We start from the raw sequence: 24,166 nt of genomic DNA, 5'->3' as shown, positions 1-24,166 counted from the left end.
ACAAAAGGGAATGTAATTGTACCCGTGCTAATCATTATTACACCACTCCTACGTCTGGCTGTTACTAACACGGTCCGTGCATTTATGAAAGAGCGTATTTAGTTGGCTTTATGTCATTGTTTACACGGTGTGTGCGCGTAACTATGCGTAAATGTGCACTATGTGTTTGCCTGCAAGTGTGAACACATCCGCGTGTCGGTACACGTGTTGGTGCGCGTGTGTACGTGCACTTAAAATAATAATCAGGCGTGGTGCTGGCCACCCACCCCCTCGTGTGTCGTGCCGGCCTTCATAGGTGCTCGCTAAAAAGCGCTTGCCCCAACAGTCTGTTAAGGCTATACGGAGGATCTTAGTGCACTTATTTGTTGACGATTTGAGATTTACGCTGTTCAGCGTACTTGGTATAAATGCATAACAGGCTCACGCCATCATCATCACCCATTGTCTATCCACTGCTGGATGAAGGCCTCCCCATGCCCACGTCATCCCTTTACGATCCCGCCATGCCACAATCCATCTTACTCCTAGGCATGAACTTATCTCAAAGCTCTATAATAATCAGCCGACACAGTTTATTAGACAATTAATCGATTCATCATTATACTTATTTAACCAGGGAAGCCGCACCGAGTCTCAACTCTCTTTATCAGGAGGGTCCTGCCAAGTTTTCAGTTGGGAGCGATACTGCTGCTGCAGTGTTTAATCCCAATTGAGTGATTTGCAGGTCACTTTTCAGCATTGGGATGTTTGGCCAACAGCATGTACATTTGTATGGTTTTGATTTTCTTGGGGAGGAAACCGGAAAACTCGGGAACCCAAGCAGAGCAGCTGGAGAACGTACAAACACTCCGTGCAGATCGGTGCCAGAGATGGTGATCAAACCCAGGCCCTTCTTGATGTGTTGCCACTGCACCGCCCTGCCACCCAAAAAGAATTGCTCGACGCCACAGCAGCTCCACTTATACTGCGTGGACAACAAAAGTTTCCCACGTTGAAGCGTGCGCAAGCGAACATGTTTGTGTGGTTGCGAGTCTGCGCACTGATCGCTACACCACCGCTCCCCACATAACACGCGCACGCGCGCTTGCTTGAGAGAGTGCGTGGCACAATAGCAAACGGGCGCAATGCGGCCAAGCGCCGGCAACCTTGGTTCGATCGCTGACCGCTCACGACGTGCATGTCAAACCCCCAAAAGGGGATCTCGAAGCCGTGAGGCCCCCCTCCTGAAAGACCTCGGGGTGGGGGGGGGGTTGACCCCAAAAAAGGCTGAAACTAAAACTCGAGAAAATGGAGACAGAAACCAAAGATTCCGAAGAAACTGGAGCCTGAAACTCCAGCAACTGAGGCACAGAATCGCGTGTCACGCAGGAGGCAAGGGTGAGTCTACTTTGAACAAAAGAAGTGGGGCGGGGGGGGGTTTAATGAAGGAGTTTGTGTAGCAGCAATGGGTTAACGTACACCACTATGCGAAGACCCCCACTCTTAACGATTTAATAAGAATAACCTTGGGTAACTTTTTTTTTACTCGTTTCCCGCTGTTTTCTCATAGAAAAGGTTGCAAGGAACGACACAACTGTCGGAACTGACCCTTAAATATGACCCTGAATCATCGGCAACAGCTGCCCGTGGACCGCAATAATTAGGGCTGGGTTGAGGTATTTACATCAGGTAAAACAACCACCACAACAACAACGACGAGAAACGTGAGAATCCATTTCGTGGACGTGAGACACCCAAAACCGTGAGTCTCAAGGATAATAATCCTAGGTCACTTCACACGCAAGCAGTGCCAGTTGCTAAGTGGATCTGCTCTGAGCTTGCCATAGGTCGACTTGACATAAAATGAGCACCTGCTCTGCTACAGAGCTCAAAATCATTAGCGCGGACACAGAGGCACTGTGCGAGTTGATGACTTCACCACACACCTGTGTCATTCACCATGAGTGCCTGTGTGTGTGTGTGCGCGTGATTGTGTGTGTCAATGTGGGGAGCGGTGGTGTAGCGATCAGCGTGCCGCGCTACGAACTCGGCAACCCGGGTTCGATTCCCGCTCACGGACAACACCGGTGAAGATTATCTGAACCGGTCCTGGGCCTCCCCTAGGTCGACTCAGTCTCAAATGAGGACCTGGTGCGGTGTGTAAACATCGTCACTGGGGAGACAAAGGCGGCCGGGCGTGGTGTTGACCACCCACCCGCTCGTGTGCCGTGCCGGCTTCATAGGTGCTCGCTAACAGCACTTGCCCCGACAGTCTGTTCAGGCTATACTGGGGGGGGGGGGGATCTTTGTCTTTTGTAAATGTGCACAGGTGATGCATCGGCCAGTCATCTCAGTCGGCCAACCCATGGCACTGGGGTCTGTCCCGTGACCCCCTGCCAGCGGGCGTTGAGACTTCACGTGGCCTTAAAGTGCACATGGCCTGGCACAAGCGCCGTGGTGACGTCACCGCCACTTCGTGGGGAATCACGGTTGTTGTTGATTCTGTTGTTGACTGTGCACGGGGAGCGGTGACGCGGTGGTTAGTGCAATGCGCGACGAACTCGGGGGCGTTAACCGTGAGCGATATCTGAATAAATTCTGGGCCTCGCCTGGTTCAACTCGGCTTCAAAATCAGTTCCTGGAGCTGAACGTAAACAATCCAGCAACGGGGAGACAACAGCGGCCCAGCTGGCCACACCACTCATCATGTGCCAAGGCGGCATTAATAGGCGTTTGCTAGCAGCACTTGCCCGAACGGTCGCCTCAATAATATATGAGGGAGCTTTGTCTTTTAATGTGCACAAGTGAACGTGTTCAAGTGTGATTGTTGCGTTTGTGCATTTGTGGCATGCGTGTGTGTGTATATAGAAGTGTGAATGTGTGTGTATGTATGTGCATGAAATTGCGTGTAAGTATGTTGAACTGTATGTATGTTGAACTTCTTTCCCACCGTACGTAGCCAGCCGTGTTAATCAGAGGTGCGGGTGTCTGTAAGTGTGTGAAAGTGTGATTGTGTGCGAGTGATTGTGCGGGGAGCGGTAGTGCAGCGGTTAGTGCGCTGCGCTACAAACCCGGCGACCCGAGTTCGATTCCCGCTCACGGCCAAAACCGGTGACGATTATCTGAACCGGTCCTGGGCCTCCCCTAGGTCGACTAAGCCTCAAATGAGTACCTGGTGCAGTATGTAAACATCGCCACTGGGGAGACAAAGGCGGTCGGGCGTGGTGCTGGCCACCCACCCCTTCGTGTACTGATCCGGCCTTCATAGGTGCTCGCCAATGGCACTTAAAGGCTATATGGGGGGGGGGTAGCGGAGCCTTTGTCTTTGTGTGCTTGTCGCTCTCACCCGGTCGAGCACGTCCCTCTGCGAGCCCAGGTAGAGGTGCGGCAGGATGCAGGTGGGGCCCAGGCTGCAGGAGGAGGAGGAGGAGAGGCACGGCTGGGAGATGCTGGAGGGGAGGGGGGCGGGCGGCCGAGCCACCTCCACCAGCCCCGGGAAACACGCGGAGAACGCAGCAAAGCCCCCTGCACGCACACACACGTGCAGCAGACACGTGCATACAGAAAGACAATGATGCTCTCCTCCCTACCCGTATATACTGTAATGCGTAGACTGTTGGGGGCAAGCGTTGTCAGCGAGCACTCGTTGTGACAGGCACGACGCACGAAAGGGTGGCGTGGCTAACACCATTCCCGGCCACCTTTCTCTCGCCAGCGCTGATGTTTGCACGCCTTCACCAGGCACTTGTTTGAGGCCGATTCAATCCAGGGGAGGCCAAGGAGGCCCGGGACCGGTTCAGATATCGCTTGATGCGCTTTCCAGATGACTGGTAGAGATGCACAAACGGTGCTCCCCACTGTGCCAACTTTCAGCATTTTAGCCACACGGCGTTCTGCTCGTTGTTGTGAGCATCGCTCCTCTGTGGGTGGAGGGCGACTTCCTTATGTGCAGACACACACACAAGCTTGTACACATGCAAGCACGTACGTACATACGCATTCATGTCCGCTTACACACACGTATTAGCTCATGCGCACGTGTGCGAGCACGAAAACACAGACACATTCCACGGTCACACACGCACACACACGAACGAGCCTGTGTGTGTGTGTACGGGCATTGTGTGTTTACACGCTTTTCTGCATGTGGAGTATTGATTCATTTAGAGATACTCCACTAAGGTAACTTGAAGAAGTAAGATAAATAAACACCGGTCTCAATCCACTTAACACTCTCCTGATACACTTAGTCCAACATCATAAATAAGCAGGCAATATATTTCCTTCATACGTGTTCCTCGTATTTTTCAGACGGTTCCCATCAAACACAAAGAATTCTGGGAGTGCACAATTTCAGCGGCTTTTGTTCAATGCAAGAACATTCTGGAGTGGTTTCGACAATGTCTCATCAGTGCGCAGGCTTGCTTGAACCAATTCTGGTGAACTGCCAGATGTTTTTGGCAAGGAGAGATGGGTTGCAAGTCCAACGTAATATTCTAGTCGCTTCGTCCAATTACAGGTGGTCCAATTTGCCGACAAGAAAGTTAAGAGGATCATTAGAAATCAGTTTGGGTGTCTGCACACGGACCGCACCGTATATGCCGCACCGTGCGTGCAAAAGCGCGCGCTCGTTAAGAGTGTGCGTTTGCACGTGTGTGCTTGCGTGCGCGTGTTATGCGTGTGTGTTGCTGCACAAGGTGTAACCCCAAACAAATTGAGTCATCTCCTCTTCGCAAACCCCCCCCACACCGCCCCCCCCCCATACCTCCCAACTACCACCCATATAAACGCCACTCCCAGCTGCACTTCACAGGCGGCATGACCTCACCGGCGCATGCTTTTCTCGTGAGCATCTGCAGGCAGCCTGCACTCGCGTTGTGGTCTCACGGCGCCCGATGCCCGTGCGGGGGAACTCGGCCAGCACCGCTGGGAAGCCCCCGAGTTCAAACCCTGGGTCTGTGCGGCTCAGGAAGCGTGCGCCAAGGGGCTTATGCTGAGACTCGGGGGGGGGCAAGGCGACAACTTTTGGGAGAGCCTGGGTGTTCGCGAGCTTTCAGCTTGTGTGGGTGGCTCAAATAATGAATGCGAGCAGTTTTCGTTCACTCTCTGAGAGGGAGATTCATTGGCGTGAGAAACCGCAGACAGAAGTGGCGCTACCAACAATTGAAAAATGTTAACTACCTCGCCTGGTATACAGTCCTGACGCCTACTTATTTGGAGTTTGCATGTTCTCCCCATGGTCGTGTGGAAATTTCTCCGGGTTCTCCGGTTTATCACTCCGCATTCTTAAACGTGCGCTTAGAGTCTATGGATGCTGTAAATTTCCATCTAATAAGCGACTTCGTTGAACTATTATTTGTGGCCAGGTCACTTCTGAAAAAGAGCTATATAGCTCAGTGGGATTTACTTGGTAAAATAAAAAAAATTGTTTAGTTTATAGTTTCAAAGCTCTGTGGCCCAATAATGGGATGTTTGTCCAACTCCATCAATGAGTGTTTATACACGTGGGAGAAAACTGGAGTACTGTACACGGAGAAAACTAACACGTGGGAGGGGAACCGTAGGGCAAGTCACAACCCCATACAGATGGAACACAGATGGAAATTAGTCCACTTGCTGTACTGCCGTCATACCCTGGCCCCACCAGGAGATGGCGACCTCGCGGGACAGAGGGTTTGGGAGTTTCAGGAATGTGTGATCCACCAACCCTCGCTGCTGCCTTCACAGTGCGGGGTTACAGGTCACGTGCGCCACCAGCGCCCGGCTAAAGGGGCAGTGAGTCACGTGAGGAAAATAACGCAACGGCTCACGTATTTACAACAGGGTGAATCATATTGCTGCACGGCATGTTGTCTTTTTAACCAACTTTAAAACAATTGTTCAATCAGAGCCCCATCATCACAAGACGGAAAACCCATCTTTGGGTTTCTTCTTTGTGTTCGAGAACTGCTCGCTGATGTGGATACCACAGAGCTACTTCTGAGAAAACTCTCTTCCATGAAGTAGTGGACAGCACTTCCCCACCCGCCCTGCTACAGATGAACGTGCGTCACGTGGCTTTCAAACTGAATTTTTTTTGTAATACTCAGAACTAGACTGGAACAAAATTCAGTGCAGAACCAAATTTAATACAATGAGGGGTTTTTGTTGCGTGTTAAGTCATTGGTGACCGGGCTGAGCCCATCAACTTATTACACTTGAGAAACCGGTTTAATCACTGGCGGCTGTCTGGATTGAAACCCATGATCTAAGCGCTGCCGGCCTGAGGCTTTGACCTCTGAGCCACCAGGCCATTTCAAGACAAATGATTACATTTTCAAAGGAGACCCAGAAACTTGTAAAAGGAAAGGACTTTTATGACCAACTTCTTCTCTAAAATGGCCAGTAAATACCTGTCACATCGTCTGCTATGGTAAGTCATTGAAGGATGGCCTTATAGCAAAAACGTCTAAAAAAGACACAATCCATTTACAATGTTGGTCACAATGATCATCGCCCAGATGTCATCTTCTAATAGGTGAATGGAACTCTGTGGCTATGTACAGTGCAAAAGAAGTTCAACATACATGCCTACATAACAGAGAAACAAAAAAATACCAAAATTATGCTACTTGTTAAGTAGCGTTAATGTTGGGAATGCTGTCACTGAAGTCTGTGACACACCGTGAGTTCTTAGCCACAGGACTCGCGAATTTTGGGATTTTCACCCCCGCGGAATGTTAAAAGTTGTCATGGACTGTGGGTTCACGGTTGATTTTGTCTGAATATTGTGTCCTGTAAATGTTTTGAGACATTGATTACCGTGCAATTTTCCACACCATTCTTGCCAATAACCTAGTGCATTGTGCAATCATTGAATTAATGTTCATTCAGGGCTGAATGAATGTCTCACCACACTGTGTCAAGTCATGCATTTAGAGTTTTTTTGGCAGCTATAAATTTCCACACGATAAGCCACTTCGTTGAGCTATCATTTGTGGCTAGGTCGCTTCTGCAAAAAGAGCCACATAGCCCAGTGGGCCTTACCTGGTAACAAAAACAAAAAACTTTAGTTTAATGTTATATATATCTACCATACTCCACCACGTTGGTCAGCGTGGGTTGGTGAAGCGGTGGCCCAGGGCCTGTTCCGATGTCACTCGGCCACCGATGGTAGCCGGGAATCTAACTCGGGTCGCCAGGTTCGCAGTGCAGTGCGCTAACCGCAGCGACATGTCCCCACCCTGCAAGCGTGCGATATGGACGTCCAATAATAAGATTAACGTAAGAAGACATTTCTTCTTATCTTACTTATTCCCCAAATGAAGATACTATTGTCAACAGTGTTTACGTAAGACAAAATGTTTTACAGTCATCTCAAATGCTCCGTAACCACGTGATTTACCGCTATTAATTTTGCACAAGATGGCAGTTAATCGTTATTATGATTACGCTTGCTTTTTAAAGAAAGCCTCACTGAGTCTGAAGACTCTTTTTTTTAGGAGTCGGGGGCAATGTTGCTCCTGTGCGTTATCCGAATTGAGTAATTTGCAGGAAACTTTTATTGCAGAATTGGTATGTTTGGCCTAATACCAGTTACATTGTGTGTGTGTGTGTTTAATGTTTAGCTACGGGAGGAAACCAGGACAACGCGGAAGAAACCCATTCAAAACACGGACGGGGAGGGGGAGCGGGGGGGGGGAACATACCAATGCCACACGCAAGAAAGGCATCCGAGTCAGGAATCGAACCTAGGGCCTTCTCGCTGCGACACACAAACGTTGCGACTGTATGACCTTGCCTCCCACTTAAGAAATGACGATTTGCACTTCCCCCTCAAAGCAACGTTACAAAACATGGAAATAAAAACAACCTGGTGGTTACGCACACTTGGCTGCATGCCGTGCTCCGGAACGCACAGCACGCGTTGCCGTACGTGCTCAAGAATGCGAAGGCAATGTTTTCAACATTACCTATTGCTGTCGCAGTGTGGGAGAATGCAGAAAGCAGAAGAAATACTTTCACGATTTGCATGTCGTGGAGCCTCGCCGCACAGTGAACTGGCCAAGCAGAAATAGACCATTTTGATGAATTTTAGGATTACGGGCATTTTTAAGAACTCCAAGGGCGACCGATTTTAAATAATCGTATCGGAAAACATGTCTCAAGCTGGTGTGCACGGCTGCCTTAATCAGGTTTTAATGGGTGATATGCTTTTGATAATTCAGTTGCACTAATTTAAATATGATTTTTTTTTTCTCTCCAGATAACCTAAATACTAAATCACCTGGAATGTGCATGGAAGCCTGCACAGTACTTGGATGGGTGACAACCATGAACAAATTTCGATTTAAAGCTTTCGTGACTGCATGGATTCATATTCTTGGTTCTTTCGGTAAAGTCACGTAGAAGGGAAATAATACAATAATAAAAATAAAACATAATAAGAATCTTATCTTGTTATGTTTTATTATTATTAAAATAAAACATAATAAGAATTGTATCTAATTATGTTTTATTATTATTTTATTATTTCCCTTCTACGTGACTTTACCGAAAGAACCAAGAATAGGAACCATGAACAAACACGTTGTCATAGGTTTACAGGCCTGCGTGGTGGGCAACAGAGGGCAGCTTAGTAAAATCCACTGTTGTACTGTGTTTCTATGCTCCAGCATGGTCAAAACCCCCACGAACGACATGAGGAGGCCCTCGTCCAGCAGTGGATCAACACAAATGGGTCCGCAAGTACAATATAAACATTACACAATCACCGCATAACTTTCAATCACGTGCCGGAGCAACACGAGTATTATTTCGGTGACGCCGCCAGGATACGCAAGCATCCCAGCCAATTGAATTCCACAATCCAGTCGCACGCAAGTCAAGGCTAGGCTGGTGAGAACGTAGCTTTCAGGCAACACAGTCTTCCACTGTTGAATATCACATTCGCAGGGCGTTGTGCAATTCACACTCTATGCCCGTACATTGCAACCACTGCGACACTTAAATCTGCACCTCCGTCGACAACACTGCAGCCTCAAAGGGAAGAGTATATAATAGGCGACGTTTCGGGCAATGGCCCTTCGCCATTGCCTTTAAGTGTGCTGTAAAGAAGGGAGGGGCCATTGGCCCGAATCGACGCCTGTTATTACCAGGGCGTGTCTTTTAAAAGTATACCCAAGTCGTATTGACGAATGTGTTGAGTTTTTTGTTGAGTTGTGCTTGTGCATCCAGCAGCAGCATCAGCATCATCGCCAGCTAATCTGTTTAAGTCGGCACATTTTACAACGACCTTTGAAACGGCCCACTCAGAAAGGATTTGAAAATAGCCTTCAAATTAGATTACAGTACTTCTGATGCTTTCGTGAGCAGTGGCACAGTGTGGCCATACTTCACCATGCTGGTCAATGCAGGTTGATGAAGGCGGGGAGCAGAGATACAGAGCCATATCAGTACAGTACAACATGGAATCCGCGGCAATGCCTTCTGCTGCCCACCACGTAGCCCCACAGCAGCCAAAAACAGCCTGTTGTGCATGCCAGTCGCCTGTCCTAGCACTCATCCGGGCTTCAACCTGCTGAGCTTCACGAGATCTGACAAGCTCAGGTGGCATACGGTCATACGGGTGAGATGTTAATCGTACTTAACAGCATTAAAACACCGGCGCACTGCTCAGTCGGAGGAACGATTCTCCTGACGAGGCCTAAAGCCCGGCCTCAGCAACTTAGGACCCCAGTCCGCGAGGAGAGATTTGCACAGAGCAACACAGCGACCGTCGTCAAGACTGTGGCTCCGGTGGCGGCGGTGTCTGCGTGGCATCTGGGTTACTATTTTTGGTGACATCAGCGTGCAAAAAGGGCATGGCTTTGCCTGGCACATTTCAATCAACAGGCCAATCAGTGACAACTATGTCATCGTGTCCAGCCTCAGCGCCAACTGCCCACCCCTTTGACTATCAGAAAGGACAGCACGTGTCAGCAGAAGCCTGTTCTGTATCTCAGCGTACAAGTAGTATAGCAGTCGATTGGCTTTCCAGGGCAATATGAGCAAGCAGCATTTGTATCAAAAAGCAAGCTCTGGACCTGTTTTGACCTTCTGGCTCTCATCAGCAGTGTCAGGCTTGTCAGACGAAGTGCTGCTGTCAGCAAACACATTCACGGGAAGTCACATTGCACGTTATAGTGTCGTCTCGTTTGTTGTCCTTTCCCCGAGCCTCCCATTTGTACAGTTGGCGACGTACGGTGCGAAAGAAGTGCACACATACATACATACATACGTCTAATGGTTCTGTGGGCGACACGCACGGAAAGAAAAATGGTACGTGTGTAGCGGGCTATGTGGTGGGCAGCTGACTGCAGTAAACCCATTGTTATACTATACTTTCATGCTATCACATGTGTGTTCCTCGCCTTTGCCCACCCACACCCACCCACCTGATGAAGTATGGCCAATAACCCCCCCCCCCCGCACCACAACCCACATGGTGTGAGAAGGTCCGTCAGCCAGCAGCGAATATTGACAAAGGGCCGCACGTGTACACGCACTGGGCCGTCAGAAAACACAAGCGCTCCGCTGGGACGCCGAGTGATGCGGTGTCCGTCGCGGACGGCCAAGCCGTGGCTGTTGAACACAACGACGACGACGACAAGAAGCCAGAGATGAAGAAGACGTCGGCAGGCAGCCAGACCGGCAGCGGGGAAGGGCATCCAGAAAGCGGATTGCGATCGAGGCCGACACGAAAAACTTCGACCGGCCAGCGACTGTGCGAGCCGATTTCTCGGCGTCTGGTAGAGAGCCAGAGATGCTGCCAAGTTGCACGAGTTTGAACCGGGCCCGTGTCTACCCACCGCTGGGCAGAGGGCTCCCCGATCGCTTCGCCACTCCCGTGGCTACTGAGATGTTGTTCTTTTCCCAGTGACGACTCTGTAACCCGTCAATTTCGTCGCTCTAGCTCTGTTTTTTCTGGAGTCATCATGACATAATCGCCAATGGGATAGCCTGATCGGCACCGTGGCATGGGGAGGTTTCATCAAGCAGCAGATAGAACACGTCTACTGATGTTGATGATGATGATGACTGTAATTCGCAGACAATGCACTTTGTTAAGAACGACCCATGGAAATTGCAAACATCGGACTGTTGGCTCTGTACAAAGTGGCTCGACAGAGAGCATCTGAACAAATGGTTTGGCAGCCAAACTGGTAAACACGGTACCTGTGGGGTCACTGCCTGGCAACCAACGTCCCTTGGGCAACCCTTTCTCTCTCCCCACTGCTGCCCCCCCCTCCATCGCCACAACAGTGGCAAGCGAAATAACGTGATGAGACTGCACACACATACACACACGCACGGGCGTGCGCGCGCGTGCCAAGACCTCAAAATATTGTAACACAACCCGGTGAGCTTACTGCTCTATGAACTCAGCTACCCGAGTTCGATTCACGCTCATGGCCGACATCAGCAAAGAATATCTGAACCGCTGCTGGGCCTCCCCTAGGTCTAATTAGCCTTAAGTGAGCACTTGGTGCGGTGTGTAAACATCAGCACTGCGGAGACAAAGGTGGCCAGGCGTGGCGTTGGCTACCCATCCCCCTGTGTGCCGTGCCGGCTTTCATAGGCGCTCGCTAACAGCACTTGCCCCAGCAGTCTGTTGAGCGACTTCCGCGACACGCCGTGTAGAGAGTACTTCTTCTATATTACTCACACGGAGCACAACACAGGCCAACACTCATCCTCTCCCACACCGAGTACAACACGAGGTATTAACGTCTCTACTGGCTACACACAGCCGATCACTCGGCGTGGTCCCACCGCCCCCACTCGGCTACGCCGCTGGCTGGCGGCGTGACGATGACGGCGATGGAAACCACGCGGGAGATCTTCCACGTGGCCGGACGACGGAGAGAGATGTCTGCGAGCAACGACGCAGCCAAGACCCAGGACCCCACACACGAGCCCCGAGCTCCGGGTCCGTTCCCCCTGATATCCCCCCAGGCGTGGCTAAGCCCCGCCTCTGGCCACGCCCTCTCATGGAACCTTCGAGCAGGTTCCCGGAGTATATCTGCTAGCTCCACCTGTTACCTTTACCCCAGATACATCTCCCTCTCTGATTGGTTGTTACTTAACCGTGCCCCTACACGTGATTCCCCTTCCAGGCCAGCAGGTGTCACCCTGCCATTACACATGCACTCACTTTGTGTAAACGCGTGAGATCCCCCCGTGTAGCCTTGAACCGGACTGTCGGGGGCAAGTGCTGTTAGTGAGCACCTACGAAACGCGCGTGAACGCGCGCGTGAAAGCGTGCGTGCGTGGCTGCGTGCGTGCGTGGCTGCGTGCGTGGCTGCGTGCGTTACCCGTGAGCAGGGCGACGCCGGGGAAGGTTCGCTCCAGCTTGGCGAGCAGCACGCACACGAAGTGGTCGGGAGCGAGCCGGCGCACGTCGCGCGTGCTCTGGTCGTACACCACCACGCTGCGGCACTCCATCGTGTCCACCTGCGCCTGCGCAAACACATACGTTCATTCGCACGGGACAAATGGGGCTATCGTGCCACCGTGTCATGAGGCGAAGCATCCATCTGTTGGATGCTTCCTATTGGAGGATGGAAAATGAAAGACAAGCCACGGTGCGACTGTGGCCACACAACCCAACCTGTTGTCACATGGTAAACCACTGTGGTCTGGGCTCATTCAGAGGAGGAAAAGCAAAACTTAGGAACTCTCTCCTGAAGACTTACTCATGGCTAGCAGACCTCAACACGCACATCTTCCAAGAATGGAACAGAGGATGGATCGCGGGTGACCAGGCTAAGATTATATCCTCTCTACACTTGAAAACTGCCTTAATCACAGGTGGTTGCCTGTATTTCAATCCAGGACTTTAGCAGTGCCAGCTGAGCATCCAAACCTATGGGCTACCCAGCCACCTCGAAAATTGACTTTTTTAGATCCATTTGCAACCCCTTCATAGGCACAGTGTGGCAGTCGAGTGGCACGTGGCCCGTGTTTTATTTGAGGAAGCAATGACAATTCCCAGATCTGAGTTTTCCAGGATTCGCTATAAAATGGTGAAATTGCTTACTTGGTCATTCCACCGCTAGACGAAGGCCTCCCACGCGACATCGATCGTGGGAGTTTATTTCACCATTCCTCACCACGTCGGTGACAAAGCTGAGACCACAATCGCACCTCCGATGAGCACGGTTGGCTACGTGCGGCGCGAAAGATGTCCAACGTAGTACGTGAACGCATTGTCTCGATCCGGTGCACTGTTGTGCAACTTGGAACAAAAACATTGCGGGTTTCCCAGGACAGCGGCTACCTCGAAGAAGAAGGAGGAGGCGATTCCAGGAAAACGAGGACACAGCAGCTGCTGCTGCTGCTGGTGGTGACGACGCGCTGAGTGCTACCGCTGGCTCAGCGGTCTTAACGGGGAAGAACGTGAGCGCCTCGAGCAAACCAACACCTCCCTGGGAGGCTCTCCTCTTCGCTTGTAAAAACCCTGCCCCGCCGTCCACTCGCGACCAGTGTCGTGGGGGGGGGGGCAGGAGATGCCGGTCTGACCAGCATCGAGCGACAACTTGGGTGCGAGCTCGCGCGTGCGTGATGTCAGGCGACTTGCGTCATTGGGATATTATTAAAGTGAAGTAATGAGGAAGGAAAGCAAGAAGCGGCACCCACGTGAACACAATGGAGACACTCCCGACACGCACGCTCTTACTTACACAACACAAATACAAATATTCTCCCCCCGTATAGCCTGAACAGACTGTTGGGGCAAGTGCTGTTTGCGAGCACCTATGAAGGCCGGAACGGCACACGAGGGGGTGGGTGGCCAGCATCACGGCCGACTGCCTTCGTCTTCCTCGTAGCGATATTTGCACGCTGCACCAGGTACTCATTTAAAGCTGTTTCGACCTAGGGGAGGCCCATTGGTGTTGGATGTGAGCGGGAATCGAACCAGGTTTGTAGCGCAGAACACTAACCACTACACTACCGCTCACACACACAAGCACTTGCAATCTTAAATTCCCACGAAGTAGTACTTAAGGCTGATCAGCCCCCATATGGTTGATAAGCCGAACGCCAACGGCAATTTCAACTAAACTTTCAGAGCATGAATTGAGCGTGATGCCACAGCAGCAGTAGCAGCCATGATCAATATACTGCTGGATGAAGGCCTCCCCAACTGACCACCAACACTCATGGTCCTGCGATGTAGAAATCCATTTGGCACCCACACAAGAGCTGATTTGACTGCTCCGTGTCCTCCAATCAATGTCCTTTCGAATGCGGATTCCTCCTTTGACTGCCATTCCAACGTCAGTCTTGACCTCTGGCCACGATCCTTTCTAGCAACGTGTCCTGTTCAAGCCCCCACTTATTTTTCTCAACAGTCAATCCGCTGTCTCGAACTTGCTCGTGTTCTCTCATGCACGCGTGCATCATGCATCTAAAACTATCCGTGATATTCGCTCCTGTGGGCAGTTTTCCAACACGAAAAAGATCTCGCGCTACTCTACAAAGAGATCCGAATGGATGCTTTGTCCCAAGACGTGATGCCAATCACTCGGTCGGGGATAAATTCAGAGAGAAAAACGATGTGCGTGCGAGAGAAATCAGGCATGCATACGCATGGATTCCAACATCCTCTTGTCCTCGGAAATATTGAACGTTTTAATTTGACGACCGCATAATACTTCAGTGAGCGGGATAATATTATTGTTTTTTTCGGTAAAGTCACGTGACTTTACAGAAAGAACCAAAAATATGAATCCCTGCAGTCACGAAAGCTTTAAATAAAAATTTGAGCGGGATAAATTCATCATTCGTGCGTTACTCCGTTCTTATGGATATACTGGATAAAACTGGAAAACATGACACCTCACGACAACCGGAGAACTTAATAAATAGGACCGTAAGGTTGGGCTCAAGTTAATTACACCATGTTCTCTAAACAACTGAAGGCATCTCTTCCAGGGACCCAAATGGGGTAAAACCAGAATATGTATACCTCGGGCAATGATTGAAGGGGGACTGGAATCAAAAAGCTAAAAGAAAGAGGTGGGTGACAGCTGGTTGGAGAGCTTTTGGAAAGCTGAACTTATTTACGGCCAAAACATTATTAGACGATCACCCGTGAGTTACGTGTCGCGGGGTGAGAAACAACTCATCATTGCGTGAGTTCTGGTCTTTCTCCGAGCCGCTTTTTGGCTGGCCATCGAGCAAAGACGGCCACCGCATCGCGCGCTTAAGGATGCGCTTCTGCGGCCGTCTGGAACCGCTTTTCCATCCAATATTAGGAAGCCACTGGAGCTATGCACTTTTAAATCATCGAGATTGAAAACGAATTTCTTTAGAACTGCTCTTTGTGTTACGTTTGTTGTCCTTCCCCGCCACCTCCGATCAGCACACTTGGCTACGTACGGCGGTGGTGCGAAATAAGTTGAACGCACATACGCACACGCGTGTCACACGCTCGTCACGCGCTCGCCCGCCCGCCCACCTGCGCTGCGTGCTGAACCAGCTCCCGCACGCTCACGCGGTCCTGCTGCAGGCGGCGCTTCACCAGCGTCGAGCTGCCCACGTTGACGGCGCCGACGATGTGCGACGACGCGAACTCCACGAAGGGACGGCTGTCGACGATGAGCGTCGAGCGCGAGTCGCGCCGCCGCAGGACGGCCGCTAGCGCGTCGGCCTCCATCGGCCGGGGCCCCACCACCTTCCCTCCGACCATGGCGCCCAGCAGCGTCGATCGCAGGAACCGGCTTCGGCCGTGCCGTCGCGGCGGAAAACACGATCAGGTGAACGACGTGGCGGTGGAAGTGGAGAGAGGCGCGACAGTAGGTGGCAGCAGACGGCAGAAAAAAATAGGGGGGGGGGGGGGGGTGGCGGCCGTGGAGGGGCAGCAAGAGAGGGCGGCTGGGCAGTTGGTCGCGGCTGCCGTATTTGTGGGCGGGAGAGGGGTGGGTGGGGTGCAGCGGATCTGCCGGTCGACCTGACGAGGGTCGACCTCGAGGTCAAGCAAGGTCAGACGAGGTCGTTGGCGGCGGCGGCGTCAGCGGCAGCAGAAGCGGCGCCGGTGAAAATGCCGCCAGCCTGGACGATGGCGCGTCCGCGTCGTATCTGAGCGACGGCCCCATCTTGAGTGGTGGTGGGGGGGGGGCGGTGCCGGTGCTGGTGGTGGTGGTGGTCGCTCTCAGAATGGAAATTCCTCCTGGGGATTGGGGCTTAACAAGCACACGCACGCAAGCTTAATTAACATTAGCACATACAGGGCGCACGAATAAAGACGAAGGATCCCATTTTTAGCCTGCATTGCACCGTAGGAGAAAGTGCTGTTAGTGAGCACCTATTATGGCCGGCAGGGCAGATTAACAGGTGGTGGATTTAGCAACGCGCAGAGCTGTTTTTGTCTCGCCAGCGGCGGTGATTTAGACACAGCGCTCCAGGCAGAGTGGATTTGGGGGAGACCCAAGCCAAGTTTTGGTGGCACCGTTATGCGTCGCCAGGAATTGCATTTGGGCCGCTGCGACGGTGGAGCGGTGTGTACGGATCACTGCTGTGCGTCTCTCCAGAGACAAAGATCCCCCGTATAGCCTCAACAGACTCTCGGCGCAACTTCTGTTTGCGAGTAGCACCTACGAAGGCGGGCATGGCACACGGTGGGGTGGACGGGTCAGCACCACGCCCCAAGCCGCCTTGATCTCCCCAGTGGCGATGTTTACCAGGTACTCATTAGTGGTTGAGTCGATCTAGGGGAGGCCCAAGACCGGCTCAGATAATCATCACTGGTATTGGCACTGCCCGGGAACCAAACTCGCCGGGTTCATAGCGCAGTGTGCTAACCACTACACTACCGCTCCTCTACAAACACACACACGCGAACATGCATTCACATACAACAGTATAGTAAATGTGATGATTCGCCTCCCCGTTATACGATGAATTGTCAAAGTTAAAAGTCACTATTTGATGCAATAAATGGTTGTTTTTTTTACTAACTTTTTTACCTCTTACCATCTCGTTTGTATTGTTTCTCAATAATTTCTGTCTCAACTGTGCAGTCTTGTCTACTCGATTAGCCTGTTTGCAAATAATTATCATAAATTGATAATCATCAATTCTTGCAGATGCGATTTGATTCAGGTGCCCCGAGCCTTAACAATCAATGAGGGCCTTCTCACTCCGTACGGGTATTGTGGGGTCATTTTGCCATACTCCACCATGCTGATTAGTGCGGGTTGGCGAAGGTGAGAAGGAAACACGAAGCAGCAAAGTTCAGTGTGTTCAAAAAAGATAAACGAATTCTGTACGGACACCATGCATAGGTCCAAATAGAAAGATACGCACCTTTGTCCTCCTCTCCGCGCACAGTTTTGACAGGAACCTCAACGTTCACGCAGACGTCTAGCTCAAGGGGACAGCAGCCACCTCGAGGAGGGAGAAGTCACCCCGTAGGAGGCATGAGTGTCATGCTGCTCCAACCTGTGCGCACAGTCGCACACAAACAGAGAGACAGAGAACCCTCATTATCGCCTTAACAGGCACCAAAGACAACATTCCCCCATATAGCCTTGACAGGCTGTTGGGGCAAGTGCTGTTAGCGAGCACCTATGAAGCCAGGCACTGCACACGAGGGGGTGGGTGGCCGGCATCGCGCCCAGCCAGCTTTGTCTCCCCAGTGGCGATGTTTACACACCGCACCAAGTACTCAGTTGATGCCGACTTGACCTCAGGGAGGCCCAGGACCGGTCCACATAATCGTCACTGGCATTGGCCGTGAGCAGAAATCGAACTCGGGTCACGGGGTTTGTAGCGGAGCGCTAATCGCAACGCTGCCGCCCCCCACGGTGGTCGCACACGCACACACGGAGACACCTAAGACCACGGCCGCCTGCTTGGGCAGGATGAGCTGTTGCTGGCTACGAGCGGTGGCACAGCGGGCAGAGCACCGCGCTACGAACCCGGCGACACGAGTTGGGAGTCCCCGGCCACGGCTCACGTCAGCGGCGAGTGACATCCGAACCGATCCTGGGCCTCCCTCCTTCACACAGACCCGCGCTGGCCAGCAGTAGGCAAGGACGATGAAACAAACCCCACGACTAACACGGCACGGGGAGGCCTTCATGCAGGTGTGCGTTCACAAAGGCCCTACAACCAATGCTGAGTTTACAAAGAGAGAACAGCACCATACACTCCCCCACGTGAGCGTAGGACTGTTTGGTGCTCAAGTTGGGAGCTACATCCGAGTGTAATCATTAAAGGGCTGAGTTGACCTAGGGGTTGCCCAGGCCAGGTTCACATACCAATTGCCACCGGTGTAAAGGTGAAGGACTGAGCCCGGGCTGGTGAGATTGTAGCGCAATGCGCCACTTTTCAATTCTCACACTAACCCTGAATACAAATATCTCGCATTCAGCAGTGCGATCTTTCGAAGGGAAGTGGTGTTAACAAGCACTCATTAAGTCCCACCTATGCATATCTCCAGTGCTGATATTTTTTATGCCACAGTGAACTTAGGGGGCCTATGACCACCTAGAATGCAGCCAATCTCATTGCATCTGGAAAAGCTAAGCAAATTTAATCCTGGATAATACTTGGACAGGTGACCACCATGTATTAACCTGGTCGTTATAGGCAGTGCAGCAAAAAAAAATATTGTTGTACTGTATATCTATATTCCCACGTCTATGTTCGCCACCTTCACCAACTCGCACTGACCAGCGTGGTGAAGTATGGCTAAATATCCACCCGTGACTCATTTGCCGTTGGGGTCAAAGCCCTCACCAACCAGCGGACTGACAAAAGGGCTGCACACTCGTACGTAGCCAAGGTGAGGTCTGGTGCAGGATGGTCATAAAGGAAGCACCACTGATGATACACATGGATAGATATCGAACCCAACACCACTTGAGTTTGCAGTGCAGTGCACGAATCCCTGCACCACAGCTCAGCGCGCACACGCACACATACATACACACGCACACATACATACACACGCACACGTACACACGCACGCACGCACAGCAAAGTGCTAAAGAGAGAACGAGTCCGTCATACAGTGAGCTCCAAGCCAGGCATGGCTGGGACACCCTTTAATAGCGAATTCCTATTAATACCCTGACAGTGGCGGGTGCTGGAGTGGTGGGCAATGCACGCACAGGCACGCACGAGCACGCCGCCACGCAGGGGCACAGCCGCACATACTTTGGAAGTTGGGGGCTGTCCTGGTCGCGATTGGTTCCCATAGTTTGTTAATTGTGTTTATACACTCGCCTTTTGTCCGTCCAAGGACGGGTGTATTGCAGTAAATCCGAAGCTTGCAAGCAAAAAGCAGACCGCGACGTGATATATTCATTGCATCAACTCGTGTGCAAGTTGTAAGGGCGCGGTGACACAGACCTATTTCATTTAAAGGTTATAATTCCTTGTTCATCACGACGTCCTTTTTACTTTGATGTCTCAACAGCGTTACGGAGATCGCGTCACGTGAGGGTTCTGCCTTTGTAGTGAGGGTTGTGAGTTGACGCCGAGGAGGGGGGAGGAGGCGCCTCGCCACGGCGATAGAGCGTTGCACCCGTGGGTTTTCGCCGGGTGCTCCAGTTTCCTCCCACTTGTACAATAAACACTGATTGTCATTAATTGGCTGAAAACGTCTTAAAATAATAAAAACCCAATTCAGGGCCCCCTCCTGAAAAAGAGTCCTTCGACTCAGCGTGGCATTCCTGGATAAACAGGTAAATTATATAGGAGCCGAGAAATTCCTCAATTGGGATTACGCGTCACAATCATCGCCCACTACCGGCAGACCAATGTCCGCTTGCAGGCCAGGTGCCGAGTTGACAGCTGCCGCTAGGGGTGCCCTTGCAAATTGTTGAGACGAGGTGTAATGCCAAGAATTCTGAGACACCCCAGCGTAAAAGGCACTCAATAAATAAAACAAATTCTTAGGATTATCATTAAGTTTCCCCTCCCATCCACTTGGTTACAGATACTGTTACATTTTTTAAAAATATATATAATGGTTGCTAAGCATAGGGCCCCAAGGTCAATAACATCGAGTGTGCAGAAACAAACAGCACTCCTGGATGTGTAAGAGATCAGGTAAAATGCCTCTTGAATTGAGCTAAATAATTATAAGTGCTTACTAAACAAAACTATTTTTTTTATCTCACCAGGTAAGGCCCACTCAGCTCACTAGCTGTTGTTCAGAAGCGACCTGGCCACACAAATGACAGCTCAACTAAGCGGCTTAACACGTGGACATTTTTCGCGGCCAAAAAAACTCTGAACTTGGAGAAAAAAGGCAACGGGAGGGAATTAAAGAGCTGAGCCGTGAGAGGAAAGCAGCAGAATGAGAGGTGTTTTGGACAGCGGTGTGGCGATGGTTGAACTCAGCCTGCACGAGATTAAACACCGGACCTACGCAGCCACTGGCAACGGACTCAGCTGAACCTACTTATCCGTGCCCCCACTGTGCATAATTTCAAAGTTGCGTCGTTAGGGGCCGTCCATAAATGACGTCACGCGATTTTGGACGATTTTTGACCTCCCCCCCTCGTCACACGGCGTCAGACACCCCCTCAAATATGACGTCACAAAGCTCTGCCCACCCCCCCCAAAACCATATTTCCATTTTAAAAAGAAAACATGCTTCAAATCGCTTTAAACTATTGTCATTGTAGTGCGTATTTAATGTGGCGCTGCACTCTGATGTTGTAGGAGAAAACATTTATTAAAAAGTCGATTTAATTAAGTAGAACGTGTTGTCTATATTTATTTAAAGTTGCGCATTCTGATGTGACGTCACATTTCTCACCCACCCCCCCCCCTCGTCACACATCGTCACAAATGTCTGACCCCCCCCCCCCTACGTGCGTGACGTCATTTATGGACGGCCCCTTCCATCAGCACATATCAGCATCATCGGCAATTACGACTCCTTCTCAGGGGCGGACACAACGGCAGACCCATGTGTGCCATGATTTTTTTCATCCAAACTTGTTGTGGGTGTCTCTTAGTCACAGCTAAAAACGGTTGTGGGGGTGGGCGGTGGTGTCTGGACACACACACGCACATGACACCCACCGTAGCCCCCCGTGCCTCTGGCACACAGCTATGCCCAAACGCTTTTCCACGGCGCCCATAAATCAATGGGCATGCGCCATCGGCCGGAGTAGCCACCTCAGAATTGAACTAAACAACTGTGCTGGAGAAAGAGCGCAGGGGCGCGCGAATGAAAGCGTTTGTCTGAACAACCAAAGTGGTGCATCCTGGCGAGGCAGATGCTTGGGACAATGGCGTTGATCAAGTCACAGCAGGCGTTATTTAAGGAGAGTCTCACAAATACGTACTGTCCGCAGGTGGCACTCCAAACCACCGCCGCTGCTGTTGCACGCATGCAGACACAGCTCGTCAGCATAGACAGATGATGCACGTGACCCTTTGCACAGCGGTAACATGGGGAGCGGTGGTGCAGGGGTTAGGGCGCTCGCGCTACGAAGCCGGTGGCTCGAGTTCGAGATTGCCGCTCACGGCCAACACCAGTGACGATTATCTGAATCGGTAGTTGAAGCAGTGCCGGATTAAGCTCGTGCGGGCCTGTAGCATATCTTATAAAGGTGCCCCTAAATTACAAAAAATCACAAATATTAAAACACTAACTTTTAACTTGCATAGTAAAGTAATTGTATTTTTTCATTTGCTATATAGCCGGATAATATGGCAAATCGCTAACCTTAAACACCCAGTCGTTCATACAAGTTGAAGGCGGTATAGTACTATAGTAATAGAGCAAGTGCAGAATCACTGAACCGGAATCGATAGCTTGAAAGCACGGGGCCCGTAGCATGTGTAGCTACTTGTGCTACTAGGATAATTCACTATGTAACACGACTTTTGTCCCTGGGTAGTAAGTGTTATATTTTGTATTGCTTATGCCTAAAGAGTATAGAAAATGGCTATCATTCCCCACAAAATTTGCTTTTACATATACTGAGTATAAGTATGGTCACGACACATCATACACGCGTTATATATGCGCAGATGTCACATATTGGGAGGGAACATTGGGGCCGTCCTCTGGTCTGCGATGTCATGATGCTCATGAAAGTTTTAGCGATTGCCCCTCGGTCTCGACAGCAGAAATGTGAATCAATCTCTACGCCTGACAACATTTGCCATGTGCGGCCCTTAACATTCTGATCAAAGCGACGGTCATCCACGAAACGTACACCATCTCTCACGGGTGACGCGATGCAAAAAAACACAAATCCATCTAGCTCCTGATAAACAAGCCACTCCATCTCTGTAGTGGACGTGCTCTTGGGTGTATTCCCTCTTTTGCTTGCAACTTTGTTGTTATTCTCGGGTCACCGAACATCATCCCTCCTCGCAACGTCTCGTCCGGCCAGAGGCCATTTGGTTTACTTAAGAGTCAACATGATGTCTCGAAGTTAGATAAGTGATCTGATCCGTGTGTTCGATTTTTAAAAAAATCTATTTTTTTGTTTACCTTATAGTGACGTCAGAAGCCTGTAGCGGCTACAGGGGTCACGTTAATCCATTACATACAACATATTATATAACAATGCAATATAATAAACAGCCCTTTGTCAATCCACCACTGGATGTATGTATTTTTTAATCCTTTATATTAAGTTCGCATGCTTGCTTGCTTGCGCGATTGCTTGCTTGCGTGCTTGCGTGCTTGCTTGCTTGCTTACGACCGTGCAAATCTTTCGGTCGTTTTTTAACCCACTTCCCGTGATCCAATCGAGCTGACATTTTCCACACACACTCGTTGTGCCAGACAATTAATGTTCGTGAAAAAAAATTCCCAAAATGTTACACTTTTTAGGCAAAAAAAAAATATTTTACATATATTCAAATAGAACTCATTCATCGCTTTGGCTGAACGTCACAGTATAAGAGCCCAGAGCGTAACCCCTCCACAGGCCGTGGCGGAGTAGCGCAGTTGGTAGCGCCCTCGCTTCCCATGCCAAAGGTCGCGGGATCGATCCCCGCGTCCTCCACAGGCGAATATTTTTTTAATTAAATCCTTTATATTAAGTTCGCTGCCACGCATATAAAGGATTTATAGTGAAAAACTTTGTTTTTACGGGTTATACTTATTTACTTTTTTTATTGTTAATTTACCACTCATCATACTTTCATATAATTCGAGCGCATTTCATTTCACCACAGCACAATAGCAATATCATTAACACGACTAAGCGGGGTGTCACGATGCGCTGATATGCCGATGAATAGTCATTCTTCTGACACACAATATACCCATAAGGCATCGCGTCACATATGTGTAGCAATCAAACATTTGATTGATATTTTGCACGTTGTACGTAGCAGGGTTACGTGACCCATCCAGCCATGGAGAAGCTGTTACATTCACCTGAATGTCAAAAAACAATCTGCAGGTGAACCGTGACCCTGAATTGCGACAATGAATAGCGACTATTGAATCGCGAGGAGTACGAACAGCTACATCCCCCCGGTATTGACGGTGCACTTTCTCGCTGGGTCAGGCCGAGTTCAATTTCCAGTGCTCTTTGGGCAAATCTCATGAGTGCATCGCATAGTACAGTGCTGCACTATCAGCGCTTGCCATTTGCTTTTTGGTGGTGGACGGTGAGAAGCCGTGACGTGCAATCATTGTCGTTGATGTTGGGAGCCCGACATCCCATATATGCAAACGTGCCCACACAATTGTCATCGTTGACGAATGTGTCTAAGCAAATAAGATGACTCACTGTAAAACAACACCGATGCCCGCTCTCTCGTCCTGGGTAATTCAAGGACGTGGCGGTGAATCCCACTCGACCAGCTTAGGTGCTTTTTGGCTTTCCACGAATATTGCTTTTCTCACATTGCCAAGTCTGGGGTGTGCTCCCTCGAGAATAAGCGAGAACGCAGACTTGAAACGAATTTTTACATCGAGATTTTGATCATCGCAGCGGCAGTTAGCGGCAACCTCAACTGCTGTGAAACGCCACCATTTTCATAAATGGCCAGTAATCTTTGGGGTTTGTTACATAACCCCCCCTGGTTTCATTACCTAAGCGACATTTGCTGTTCTCCAATCATTTGCACATCGCAGGGGTCGTGGTGGTCGCCACGGATTGTGCACGGTGCGTTACGCCATTGCCACATCGCTGCCCAATGCGCCTTTACGCGTTGCGTTGTCGTT

General features: G+C 50.5%; 1 protein-coding gene across 2 annotated transcripts in view; it reads right to left on the bottom strand.

Annotated features, from left to right (window-relative positions):
* The window catches only part of LOC144718709 (dual specificity protein phosphatase 8-like), a 52,852-nt gene that overhangs the window by 9,297 nt on the left and 19,389 nt on the right, over window positions 1-24,166 (bottom strand). For both annotated transcript variants that reach the window (XM_078594180.1, XM_078594181.1), the window contains 4 exons: window positions 17,311-17,445; window positions 15,464-16,187; window positions 12,315-12,459; window positions 3,326-3,504 (listed from right to left, as the gene is read on the bottom strand). In XM_078594180.1, coding sequence (XP_078450306.1) covers window positions 3,326-3,504; window positions 12,315-12,459; window positions 15,464-15,694 — 555 coding nt within the window. In that variant the 5' untranslated portion in view covers window positions 15,695-16,187; window positions 17,311-17,445. The remainder of the gene's footprint in view (window positions 1-3,325; window positions 3,505-12,314; window positions 12,460-15,463; window positions 16,188-17,310; window positions 17,446-24,166) is intronic.

This window comes from Lampetra planeri, chromosome 5 (genome assembly GCF_965212315.1).
Source record: "Lampetra planeri chromosome 5, kcLamPlan1.2.h2, whole genome shotgun sequence".
NCBI lineage: Eukaryota > Metazoa > Chordata > Hyperoartia > Petromyzontiformes > Petromyzontidae > Lampetra > Lampetra planeri.
The sequence above is the reverse complement of the archived record's forward strand: the minus strand, read 5'-3'. Positions and strand labels throughout refer to the sequence as shown.